This window comes from Dreissena polymorpha, chromosome 3, assembly GCF_020536995.1.
Source record: "Dreissena polymorpha isolate Duluth1 chromosome 3, UMN_Dpol_1.0, whole genome shotgun sequence".
Classification (NCBI taxonomy): Eukaryota; Metazoa; Mollusca; class Bivalvia; order Myida; family Dreissenidae; genus Dreissena; species Dreissena polymorpha.
In genome coordinates, this window is record NC_068357.1 from 70256670 (window position 1) to 70270503 (window position 13834).

Genomic DNA, 13834 nt, shown 5'->3' on the forward strand with positions numbered 1-13834 from the left:
ATTGCTACAATACATTGGAACGACCATGGATGTAAGGCGTTTCGATGCGCAATGTCGGTGTTTTCCAACTACATGATAGTTTGTTGGACTATAGAATAACTCTATTCTGTCTTATACCCGATAAAATTTGCTCGCATTGTTTTAGATTAAACGCGTTTATTTTGGACTGAAAGCTATGCTCTGAAGTGCTTATACCTTGTCCAAGATTGAAGACTCGTATCATATGAGTATGACAGATTTTTCTACCCTTAGTATAGGTAAGTTAAGGTTACATACAATCGGAGACCTGCGACGGTTGATCTGGGACAGGGGTGCCTGTCAAAATCCGAAAATCCTAAAATGGAAATATGGCTTAAACACATGCTTCACAAATAAACAAGAGGGTTATGGCCCTTAAATTCTTCGGGATGGAATTTAACGCGTTATTATAACTGGGTCAAAATGTGTGTCGTATAAACATGCAGATATTAGTCTGGAAATCCTAACGCTGAACAGTGTTACAGCCTTTACGTTGTTCACAGAAGCGGTTATGTGGCCAAAGTTATAGGCGAATTCTCTCGAATGCTGCAATGAAATATTCGAATGAATTCATTAGGTTCTGCTGGCGTTATGTAAAGGTGATCTAATGTGAAAAGCTGGGTTAAATAGCTACGCAAAAAACATTATTTTCTTTACAAAGGGTAAGAAGTTTATGGCCAAACGTATTTGTTGGCCTATACGCCGTTAATCGTTGCGGTATAATATAAATAGGCTTCAGGCATATTAATATAGCGTTTGAGGTTTAAATTATCAACCCGATCCGATATTCAACCTATCCGCGAGTTAAAAATCTCCTATCAAAAGTACTTCACCAAAGAGGGTATAATTAAAGCATTTTCGATAATGTCAATGAAATCTAAGTGAGGTAGTTTGGTATTAACATAACTGTTCACAACAAACATACACAGCTATTTCAAAACCGTAAAAAAAAATTTAAGTAGATTATACCAAATGATTTTTGTCATCTATATTTAGAACTCCAATTTTACCCTGAGAAACTGTTTAGTCAAATATTACACCACCACTATGTCTCTTCGATTTTCTGTCGAGTTTCGGACGTGAGCATGGGAAACACTCAAAATTGTCAACATGTATAAAAGTCCTATGAATAAATAAGAAAATCACTGTCCTCGAGTTTTGTGTAACGACCCTGTACTTTTCAGGATATAACAGTCACCTGCTTCCGGCCGTCTCCCTAACTCCTAGTCGGTGGTTTATTATCGTGTAAGTTTCCGCTGCTATTCAGACGCTGACCTCCGTTTTCGCGTCGGCGTCGTAGGTGGACAGATCCGGTTCTGGACCGAGGTGTTGACCGTCATGAGTATATTTGACGAGGTCGATGTATAGCGCGTCATATGATACATGTGCATGTTTCAATTCCGTTTCGCTTAATATATAACTATGGTAAAAGCTTATTATCAATACAGTCGAATATTGTCCTTCATCAATAAGTATGAAACCACAATCGATTTGCGATTTTTTTTAAACATTGACTCCAAATAGTTGATAGGCACATGAAAAATTAACACACGCCCCAAATGATTTACAATCTCAAATTACGTTTAGTCTGATCATCATCAACGCTTGAAATAACAAAAAATAAGCCTTTGTAGTTGGAAACAAAACTGGACCACGATTAAAGTAAATATGTCCTTGAATATATTTAATGATGTATATAAGTGGATATTGTTGCGCGTTTTCTCATAATATTTATCGAGGAGTTTCAATACAAAACAGCGTTACATTTTCAGATCTTGCTTTTATAATTATATTGAATACCAGACGATCAAATATTGGAATATTTCAATGACCAACTATTACAATACCAATTTTGCTTTTCATCTACATCCCTACTTTATATGTAAATATAATCTTCATCTTAGGTACTTACCATGTCATTCATTAGCACCTCCAAGGACCCTATTGCAACATACCATCGGGGTATATACCCGACAATGGCTTCAATAGGGATAATTGCCTAAATTAAGCTCGAAAGCAAATATTCATGGCAAGGGCAATTATTCAACCGTGTCCCTTGTGGGAAGACGGTGACAACAAAGACTGATCTTTCTCTACAATAACAAACGAAAACATAAAAGGAATACATCTTGTTTATCCTCAAGGTAACCAGTTATACTATTTTATTTTTGTTATTATCATTTGTTCGATGTTGATCAAGGAACGGAAGGTACCCTTATTGTTCTGTATCAGATTAAACATGTCATATATGTTAAACTTCGCTTTGTCAAATAGCACAGATTCTACTTGATGGGTATTTTCATCGATATTGCGTCCGTGTATTATTTGTAATGTGGTCACTATGTTTAACATTTTACGTGATATGGCGCAGTACGAGTGTGTAGATGATTTTGAAAATAAACGGCGCTGATATTATGTTACTTATTTTAGAATGGCAGATTTTTTCTCTTTATTTGTGAGTGCTCATGCATTTCATGTACTCATGGCGTTGAATTGGTGTTTGAATCTCTGACGTTTTCCTGGCGGTTAATCACTTCTAGTATACAGCTTTATACACATGTAACGTATAGATAGAGAAGTAGATCTATGTCTCTGGTATACATAACTTATCCACGGCTTTTATCAAAGACCTATCAATAAACACATGTAAAGTATACAAACCTTAGCAACGGCTTTTTGCAGACCAACGATGAAGCCAATCTGGGTTGCTTTGGCGGCTACTCTTACCGTGTTAATGACGTCATTCAACGGGATGCCCGCTAAGACGGTTACGGACGCTGAGCGTTTATTCAGTGACTTAATGGTGGGTTACAGCAAAATGTTCAGGCCTGTGTTGAATGAGTCGAGACAGGTCGTAGTGTCCACATTGTTGGATCTCATCTCTATTCAAGATTTTAACGAAGTCGAAGAGAAAATATCATTTACTGGGCTATTGTTCCTCGCATGGAAGGATGAGCGACTGGTTTGGGACCCTAAGGACTACGGTGGTATTGATAATCTCTATATTGACGTCAGCAAGATTTGGGTTTCACAAATGATGCTTACGAACAATGTTAATAAAAATGAACGTTTGTCTGAGGACTGGCATACAGTGAAAGTCAATGCGTCGGGGGTTTGCGCGCATCATATAGGCAACGTGTTTACATCATCGTGCGACGTCGACGTCACTTTCTATCCCTGGGATACGCAAACATGCAGCCTTGACTTCATGCCGGCAAACTACGGTGTTGATAAAATGATTCTATATCCACTATATCACAAAGTTAAATTGACCTACTACTCGCCTAATGGCGCCTGTGATCTCATGGACACAAGCGTTACATCAGAGCTTTACAGCTTCATGGTTAGGTTCAATGTCGTGTTAGAGAGAAAGCCCCGATTTGCGATAGTGAATGTGCTACTTCCATTGATAATTATGTCCGCGTTGAATATTCTGGTCTTCCTGATCCCTACGGAATGCGGGGAGCGCATCTCCTTTTGCCTGACGGTGCTGCTGTCCATTGCGGTTTTCCTGACGCTCGTGGGAGACAATCTTCCGAAAAACTCGAATCCGATGTCGCTGTTTAGCTACTATCTGGTGTCGGTGCTCGTCATCAGTGTCGCCATTACGCTCGCCGTCATATGCAGCCTCCACATGTACCACAGAAGTGAAAAGCAACAGCCGGGAGGCGCGTGGAGGGCCATCGCTATGTGTTTAGGGTGCTACTATGTTCGGCGGACCGGGTCAGAGAGTGCTGACAGGACTAATCGCAGTGACAAAATCAAGTTTGCTCGGCCAGAAAACGCTTCCGATAGATCTTTCCCCGGCATGCATTCAATGCCGTATTCGATCCACACCCATCGTAGTGAAATACTGTACCTACCTACACATAGTAACGGGACTCCGCCTTCAGCTCGTCCCGAGGACAAACCCCTTCAGAACAAAGAAACGGACGACAGTGATAGCTCAGTCTTGGAAATCACATGGGCAGAAGTGAGCATTGCCTTGGATAAAGTATTTTTCCTGTTTTTCATTCTTCTTCTAATAACAGACACGCTATGCTTTTTGATGATCATTTATCACAATGTAAGTCTATGAACGAGTTATGCAAAACATGTGCTCTGTGAAAAGGAGGTTTTATGCATGTGCATAAAGTGTCGCCCCGGATTAACCTGTGCAGTCTGCAAAGGCTTATGAGGGACGACACGTTCCGCTTGTATGATATTTTCTGTTTAAAGAAAATATCTTCTTTGAAAAAAATATAGTTTAGGGGAAAGTGTCGTCTCTGATTAGCCTGTGCGAACTACATAGGCTAATCTGGGACGACACTTGGCGCTCATGCATTAAACCCCTTTTCACAGAGCGCGGCTCATATTAAACTACATGACACGAGGATAGCAATGCAATCGGGGACACTCACTAGGTACACATCAATAAACACTTAAACGAGTGTTGTTGCTAAAATGTAGTACATCTACATGAATACCTTTTTCTGCGTGGTTCAACGTATTCTAAACTTAAATGTATATCTATCCATTTGAAATGAGTTTTGATTTTCTTTCTTTAAGCAATTCATGAACTTTTTTAAGCAACCATTATACTTTTCTGAAGAATGTTGCTTTAGCTGTTTTATACCAACTTAACTGTTTTGGTATACAATTGCGTAATAAAAGCACTTTATCTACATGTCAATTTGTTTGCTTCCTGAATAGTATTTTAACAGCCCAGGATTTCGTATAAAAGAAGTTGGAACAGCCTGGTAAGCACAGTTGTTGGTACACGCGCTTGTTACCTCGGCTACCAGGTTAATTGATCTCTAACCTATCATGGAAAATGCTTCCCAACTTGTGTCAGTCTAGTAAGTAAATTAGGTAGAGTGCTTGGACACACTCCGGGTCCACTCATAACGCAGCCTCATTTTAAATATGTATTAATTATACATGTGTAATTTTGTGAGAAACTGAAATTATTTGATTTCAAAAATTAAACTATATGTATAAGGTAGATTTTGTATCTGTGTTGTTTTTTTCTCTCATACAATGTGTTTAAATAAACCTTTTTAACATGAACTGAACCATAAATCCGTTTGCTGTTTTTCCCTTGTAAATACAATGTATATTTATGTGAACAAACTATTCAAAGTATAACACGAATTGAGTTATACGTATTTTTGTTATTAATAATGGTGTTTAACTAATTTGTAAAATGTTAAAATCGCAAAAAATTCAAAAGTATGATTGAATTAATAAAAAATATACACATTCTAACAGGGTTTAGTTTCACTTATAAGTTACAATATATAGCGTAAAAAGTGATTTAAGATTGTGAAAACGCATTACTTAGCATTGTTGGTTAAATCAAAGACCTTTCAATGAACAGTTATCGCTAATTAGTTAATATTTATGTATCCCATTTATCCTATGTAAAAGAACATAAACATCTCGGTATTACGCTAATTGAAGACGGTTCATGACACAAACATATTGACAATATATCAAAATCAGCTTCCCAAATACTTGGATCCATGAGAATGCTAAAATACAAACTCAAGCGAGAAACACTAAATCAGATATACGTTTCATATCTAAGACCTTTGTTAGAGTATGCTTCCGTTGTTTGGGACAACTGCGCAAAATACGAACAAGAACTGTTAGGCAAAATTCAATTTGATGCAGCTCGTATTGTAACAGGATTTACAAGATCAACTAAAATTACTCTACTTCTAAAAGAAATTGGTTGGGTTTCTCTCGATGACAGACGGAAAATTCAAAAACTTGCTTTCGTATATAAACACAATAAAGGTGCCTTACCACAATATTTAAACGATATTTTCCCAGCCACAACAGATAACATTCCTTACTTGTTACGTAATCGTGGCGACTATGCAATAATTGCCCGCAGACTTGCGATTTACTGAAATTCAACTATTCCTTAGTCTCATTTCTTCTTCAAATGCCCTGTTTTCTCCGAGCAACGTATCGTGCTCTTTACCAACACTAGTCCGTACCACACTCTTAATTCAAACAAACTATAATACGATATGTTTAGTTTAGTTAATTCTAATATTATAACATTCTCTTTAAACTTAGCGTACCTTTTTCTCTTATCTATTTGGAGTGTAAAACAGTGAATGACACTTACCTTTTGTTAATACGTCGTCAGCAAGTCTGTTTATTTACTTACTGAATTGTTTATATTACACTCACGATGTGCGCGTTCAATGTCCCTATTTACCGAATCGGAAATACTGGGAAGGGTCGTCATCTTATGTTGTTAAAACTCGTTACCCAACCCTTTTGCTTTTTTCTATACATTCGATAACATCAATTTGTAGTATATCTACTCTATGCACTATGCACCATATGTATATTTGTATGAATGCATGTACGAAAGAAAATGCAATAAAATATTATTAAAGTAATTTTTATTTAAGTGAGAATAATGTTTGGCCAGTCGGACTCGATGTTGAAGTTTTTGTCGTACAAATCAGCAGTGATTATGGGAAACGAAATCGGAGATGATGGAATTGGTATCCTCATAGTCGGATAATAATAAAGTTAACGCCACGCTTTTACATATTATATGAAATATTTTGTACGTTAGGCTATTGAAGACCTTGGCATGTCAGACATTATGATTACCGGTGTGTAAATCAGACTGACGTTTCAGTTATAAATAATAATCATGATTCAACATTCATAATTATTGCACCCCGATTTTGATGCAGCATCGCAGATTTGATTTAGCATTGAATTGAATAGCGAAATTAAGTACGGTGTTGCTCAAACATTCTTACTACTTTAAACATAAAATAATGCACCAGTGGAATATAAATTCTTAATATTTCCTCTAAATACTGATATGTTTAAGTTAGAGGAGTTTGTGGATGTCTATAAAAACAATAAGGTTGACACAATACGTCTCAAATTTTGTTAATATATATATGAGTTGTCCACTAACAGACATCAAATGTTGCCGTGCCAGGTGAATTATTTGTAACCTGTTAAGAGAGGACTCTTTAACTATAGTGCAAAATTATGAATTCACTAAAGCCAATAATATGATAAATGTACGACAATAATATCATATATAATACATATAATGCACTTTCTAACAGTCATATAAAACTTTACTGGTCAAAAGCTATTTAAGACCGTATTGGCAATATAGACTTAAGTTATAATTTGCATGAAGACGTTAACATAACAAACCATTATCCAAACCTCAAACAACGACTTCGAGATCAATACGTTCAGTCATGGTCTATTTTGATAAATTCGCAAAGTAAGTTACATAATTATGCTAACAAGGATCATGCATAACAAAATATTGAACTTGTTATTAACGATTGCCATTGAAAAGCTTTGACAAGATTTAATTAGTAAGGAGTGAGCAACTCATTAGAAACTGATAGATACAAAAACATTGCAAGACAAAACAGGAACTGCAAACTCTGTAGAAATCGGAATATCACGTTTTATGTAAATGTATGTGTAATAGAGATGTAGTGGTTAAGTATTAAGTTAACAACTCGCTTTACATTGTCGATAAGTTCAAATCTATGATGGCAAGTGCTTAAACTACACAATTAAGAAGTTTTTCTTAATGTATTAACAATGCTATATTAAAACGAAAGTTGTACCTTACTTTGTCGCATCTTCATAACACTAACGGTGTTAACCAATAATTTATTCGCTTATTCATTTAATTATATATGCGATTTTTTGTTAAGTATTTCATTTGTGTGGTAATATTTACGTTTACCTGATCAGCATGTGACCAAATAAATGAATTTACTGATTCTGCCAAAACTGACATTAACATGGGTCGTAATCTGTGAAATAGGGGTTTAACACATTCTCGTAAAGTGTCGTCCCAAATTAGCCTGTGCAGTCCGCTTTTATGATTTTTGTGTTAAAATAAAGTCTTTTCTTAGCAAAACTCCAGTTTATGCGGAAAGTGTCGTCCCTGATTAGCCTATGCGGACTGCACAGGCTAATCTGGGAAGACACTTAACGCACAGGCCTTAAACCCCCTTTCCACAGAGCACGGTCCATATGTTTTAAATTAACGTTTAGAGCGCGTTTTTAAAGTATAGGGGTCATTTTGTATTCATTAATATGTAAGTAATAGGAATTCAGTAAAATGTGCAAATACCAGATATTGGACCGATTAAAGAAGCCAGAAGACTATGTCCCTTCTACGTCAGAACTTTTGCATGCATGAGACAAAACTTCAAATCAGGCTTCATATGCTGCGCTGCGACGAATGCCCGTCTGAGAGGAAGTCGACAGAACCAATTGGGACTCCAGTAGCTCATGTATAGGCTTGTACTCACTGAGTTATTATGTCTATTGACTTTACTGGGTTTTTCACGATAATGGAACGGGAGCCAGGTATAACCTGGTTGCGGGCAAAAGTCTCAAAGTATGTGGGGAACATAAATGTTGTAATTCAGACCGACAAAACGTGTGCGAGCTAATAATTAAATAGCTTTTCCCATGTTGACTGGTCCTTTGTCAATCCAATCTGACCAGTGTGCGGCATACGAAAGTGGGATATTAATGTATTAATTTGGATTAGGCGCCGAATGTGTTAGGCTGCTAAATCGTATTATCTTACAAATATTTGATTTTGTGTAAGAAAAAGACATTGTACTGACTTCATTTTTGCTGTGGATATTATTAAATATGTGTGCATCATGAATATCAACTTTGTTTTTGGAATTTGTATTGTGTTTACAAAGTATTTGTGTCTAAAACAATTAGACAATAACACAGATTTGTGTTGTAACTGGGTGAACAGTTTTTCAATGCATAAAAACATGGATTGCATTGGGGGCTCAGATGGATTATCATATACCGCAAGTGAACTGATGAGTTTTCGCTCACTACCTAGACAATGGATTAAGCCTGAACAACAAGTTTTAGCCAGATTAAAAGGCTTAGGTATACTGAACTTTATAAGAACCCAGTCAGGGGTAAAAAGATACACTCTTCACAAAAGAAATAGATAACAAATTGGTGTAAATATTTCAAATTTGATATACCCCAAACGATGCAATAATCTTAACAACTTTACAGAGAATGTTACCTGTCTGACTCTAAATTGCCGTTCATAAGTCAGGAAAGATGTACTCGTTGGTCAAGTGCTCCGTGAAGACAGAACTGATTTTGCTCTATTAACTGAGACCTGGTATTCAGACGAAAAACAACATCATTTCGAAACATCAGATTTGAATCAAAATGGTTATAAAATTAGCGTTGCAAATCGTAGAAATAAGATAGGGGGTGGTGTTGCTCTGACATGCAAAAGTAGTGTTAACATGCGTAAAATTGTATCGGGCACAACCCAAAGCTTTGAGTACGGAGTATGGCAGCAGATTTTTAAAAATATTACCATAAATTGTGTTGGTGTTTACAGACCTCCATCTTTGGCTACACCTTTACAGTTTGTGAGCAATTTCTTTCATTTTCTAGAAGACATTGTCGCAATATATTCAAACCTTTTGGTCATGGGCGAATGCAATTTGCACATACATGAAGATAGAAATGCAATTTCAAAATTCAATAACTGTTTATTTGCCCTGGGATTGAAACAACATGTAACTTTCCATATACATGTACATGGCCATAGTCTTGACCTAGTGATAACTGAACTTGCATACGGTGTAGAATTACTTTCTTGTGAACCTGGCCCTTTCATCTCTGATCACTGTGCTATCAAAGTAGTCACGAAAGTGAAAAAAAGAAAATATAATCAGCTAAACTGTAGTTTTCAGAAACTTCAAGGACATGGATAATTCCGAATTTAGTAGTGATCTGGCCAAATTGTCAATCGAATCTGCCTTTGTTGAAACTTATGTCCATCAGTTTCAGGATGACATCGGGGGACTTCTGGATAAGCATGCTCCTATAAAAGAAAAAGCAAATTTATAGATCCCCAAAGCCGTGGTTCAGTGAGAATATTCTTCACTTAAAGCGACTTTTACGTAGGTCAGAAAAAAATTGGCAAAAATATCGTAACCACAAGACTATGAAAACTACAAAGTATCGCTTCATAAATATCACTGTGAATTCAAGCATGAAAAGCCATTGACACTCAGCCAGAAAGTACTTGAATCTAAGGGTGATTCCAAAAAGCTGTACAAATTTGTGTCGGAGCTTACGGGAAGCAAGTCTGAGAACCCGTTGCCAACTGTTCAAAATGAAAATACTTTAGCTGACACATTTGCTGATCATTGTATACAGAAAATAGAGACAATCCGAAAAACTCTTAAAGACTTTGACAACTACACGCCGATTGCGAAACAGGTGACACAGTTTGGGAATTTTGAAAAACTCACAGAAGACGAGATCAGAAAGCTTATAAATCAATTACAAACAAAGTCCTGCGAATTTGATGTCTTACCGACAAAAGTGTTAAAGTTGTTTTTGAATGAGCTTCTTCCAACCATTTCTAAATTAGCAAACCTTTCCTTGGCACAAGATGTATTCCCTGCGAAGTGAAAACAGGCGGTAGTTAGACCGCTGTTAAAAAAAGCCGGCCTTGAAATGACCTTTTCAAATTACAGACCAGTGAGTAATTTGCCATTTCTGTCAAAACTAATTTTAATCAGAACTCTTTAATTAAACAAACATGTTAGTGAAAATGATCTTCTCCCAAAGAACCAGTCTGCTTACAGACAATATCAATCTTGTGAGTCGGCATTGCTAGGACTTGTTAATGATTTCCTAGCTGCAATGGAAAACCAAGAGGTAACAGCACTCATTGCACTTGACCTTAGTGCTGCTCTCGACACCGTAGATCATGAAATACTCTTAGATGTCTTGAAAAGTCAATATGGCGTTTGTGGTGTGGCGCTGGACTGGATGGAATCATACTTGCGGCCGCGAAGTTGTTTTTTAAGTGTGAACGGATGCATGTCAAAACCACGTGAGTTGAAATGCAGTGTCCCACAAGGAAGTTGTTTAGGTCCTTGGCTCTACCTCACCTATGCAGGAACAATTTTTGACATAGTACCCCCTTCCATCTCTGTCTATGGCTTAGCAGATTACCATACTGCCAGCAAACGTTTCAAGCCGATGCTATCGGAAAAAACTGAAGCCATCAACGAACTCCAAGATTGTGCACAAGAAATTAACAATTGGATGAACAGTAACAAGCTCAAAATGAACGCTTCAAAAACTGAATACATAGTGTTTGGAAGTCGCCCTCAATTAAATAAATGTCACACTCAGGACATTGATGTATGTGGTGACAAGATCAAACGACAAAGTAGCATAAGATATGTGGGCGCATTTTAGGACAAAACCCTGGACTTTAAGGACCACGTTAAGAGAAAGTGTAGATCTGCAAGGTTGAATTATATCAAAATAAAAAGCATTCGTAAATACTTAACACAAGCCGCCACAGAAACACTTGTTCTTTCTTTAGTCATTTCCCATTTGGACTATTGGAACGTTATTTTGTACGGCATCTCACAGAGTGAATTGGAAAATTACAGCGTATTCAAAATATGTGCGCAAAATTGGTTCTGAGCCGTAGAAAAAGTGACAGTTCAAGACAATCACTTCATGACCTGCACTGGCTGCCAATCAAGGCTAGAATCGAATTCAAAATTCATACATACATACATGTCTAACTGTTAAATTGGTAATCCCCCTGCCTATTTGACCGAACTTCTATCCACACCAATTTCTAAACGTAATCTTAGATCATCAGCATCATCAATAGGCTGTTTTAATGTACCTTTCAACAAGAAAAGATTATTCAGTGTAAGAAGCTTCAGTACTGTTGGTCCAAAACTATGGAACAATCTACCTTTGAGTCTAAGACAATGTACTTCAATAGACACTTTCAAAAAACGACTTAAGACATACTTTATCGGTGACTTTTTTGCATATTTTTAAGGTAATACGGGATGTACCTTTGTATGTTTTCAATCAAATGCTCAAATTTCAAGTTTCAATGAGGTTTGCGCTCTTTCACAAATAAGGGAAAAGGTAGCCAGCAAACCGCGAGGAAACGGTCCGGTAGAAAGATCTATGCGAGCTTCAATGCGTATGGTGCCTTTCTAGTAAGATGACAAGACGCTTGAAAACCTTTGCTGCCTTGCTGATGCAAACTTACGACCAACTTGCTGGTCGTGAAAAATGATTTACGTATGCCGGCATGAATTCGTTATCCAGTGCATTGTAAAGTCCATGAGAAGGAATTCGAGAGCGCACGTACATATCATGAGAAAACGCTAGTAAAAGTGCAGGGATACAAGTATATGATGCTAATATGAAATTTAACCAGTATCAGGTCGCTGATCTATTGTGGGCCTACAAGAGACGCTTTAAGTTGAAGGCATGCTCTAAGCTAGAAAGAGCGTCTGGCGGTCCATTTGTTGCGTGCAAAGGCACACGTCGACTTAGCGTTACATGTTGGCGCTTCAGGCTTACAACTCCTATTGTGCTATACAACATTAAGTCTTGGGGCGAACCTCAATCACTGAATTTACGATTTGTCCGGTATCTAGGGAAGAATGAAAACGATCGTGTACCGCATCATGCGCGATCACATACATGGCGACAAGGCTCCATATATTGCATCCTGTGAAAATTTAGATGTCACCTGATGGGAACCACTACTTGACCCGGCTCCGGAAATCAGAGTTGCCTTTTTTCGGTGTTGAGACTGCGATATTATATGGCTTTCCCGTGAATAAAGCTACGATCATTGAGACGACCAATCGAATTGACAAATTGTTCGAACTGGATGAGAACGCTGACAACACAGAGGGACCCACCGTTATGGCTGGCGGATAATACCCTTGCCGCATCCGTATTTCCAGTTGAATGGTACGTAGAAGCGTCACGGAATTCGTCCTCAGAGCGGATTATGCTGCAGCGACAACTAGCATTTACGTTTTACCCCATAATACGACCCATTATCTTATCTAACCAGTTGGCTTAACCGTCAACACGATTGTTTGCACCAGTACTTCAATCAATAGCTCCTGTGTAGCGCACCTGCTGTTTTCCTGTTGCAAACAGTACCCGCTGTAATCGGACGAAGAACTTAACTGAGCCCGTCGATGCTAACCACGATGAAAACATTAATGAATTCGCCACGGCTAAAGCTGGACCCCATACAAATGTTTTCGTACGGGTCATTATCTATCGCCTCAAGCGACGTCCTAGCTGTACATGTATCTTCGCAGTCAGTTCCTCGAACCACACGAGCGTTTTATCTGGTTACCAGATCAACAATGTCGGTGTCTTCGTTCACAACAACAGTGCAGGACATACTGTGCGAGTGCCTCCCTTGACACTGCTACTGCGGCACATCAGTCCCCTTCAGAACCCGACAGATACGTATAAATGTGCTCGCCGATATGCCAAACGACTGTTATAGTTTTGATTGTTTGCGTCTAATACTGTGGTAAAGATATTGTCCGATTCGCCCTCCTAAACAGCTGCATGTATCACACTTCCATCAGGTTCAAAAACGACCAGCAATTCTTACGAATAGTTTCTGTCTCTCTCTGAATTGGCCTTGCCTCAAAATCTTCCCGCAACCCACATTAAATTAGACAGCTAGCAATCTTGGACAGTATCCAATGTCCTGCAGGATGAACATGTTAACGTTATGTCCAAATGTGCGGGTGTTTCTGATCCTCTGTATTTCGGGTCGGATCCGTTATAGGCACAGCGAGCAGATAATAGTCAATGTTAGTTACACGCATCGAGAAGGAAACACTGACGGATTTACCATCGAAGTCTGAAAACACCCCGAAGAAAATACTCCGCTCTATCGGAGAGTAATTGAGGGCTGCAGTGATTGCAG

At 38.0% G+C, this 13834-nt stretch overlaps 1 protein-coding gene across 1 annotated transcript; it reads left to right on the forward strand.

Annotated features, from left to right (window-relative positions):
* Positions 1-2707: 2707 nt before the first annotated feature.
* LOC127872324 (acetylcholine receptor subunit alpha-1-B-like) lies at positions 2708-11152 on the forward strand. Its single transcript, XM_052415653.1, has 4 exons — positions 2708-3991; positions 9422-9448; positions 10081-10311; positions 11051-11152. Exons 1-4 carry the CDS (start codon positions 2708-2710, stop codon positions 11150-11152), a joined length of 1644 nt encoding a protein of 547 aa, XP_052271613.1.
* The last annotated feature ends 2682 nt before the right edge of the window (positions 11153-13834 follow it).

Bases quoted from the DNA above. Each gene is read 5' to 3' on its own strand.
- LOC127872324 (XM_052415653.1), top strand. From the start codon at position 2,708: ATGAAGCCAATCTGGGTTGCTTTGGCGGCTACTCTTACCGTGTTAATG. The intron at 9,449-10,080 runs GTTTGTGAGCAA...TGTGAATTCAAG, and splicing joins TCTTTGGCTACACCTTTACA to CATGAAAAGCCATTGACACT. The intron at 10,312-11,050 runs GTGACACAGTTT...ATGGCTTAGCAG, and splicing joins ACACGCCGATTGCGAAACAG to ATTACCATACTGCCAGCAAA.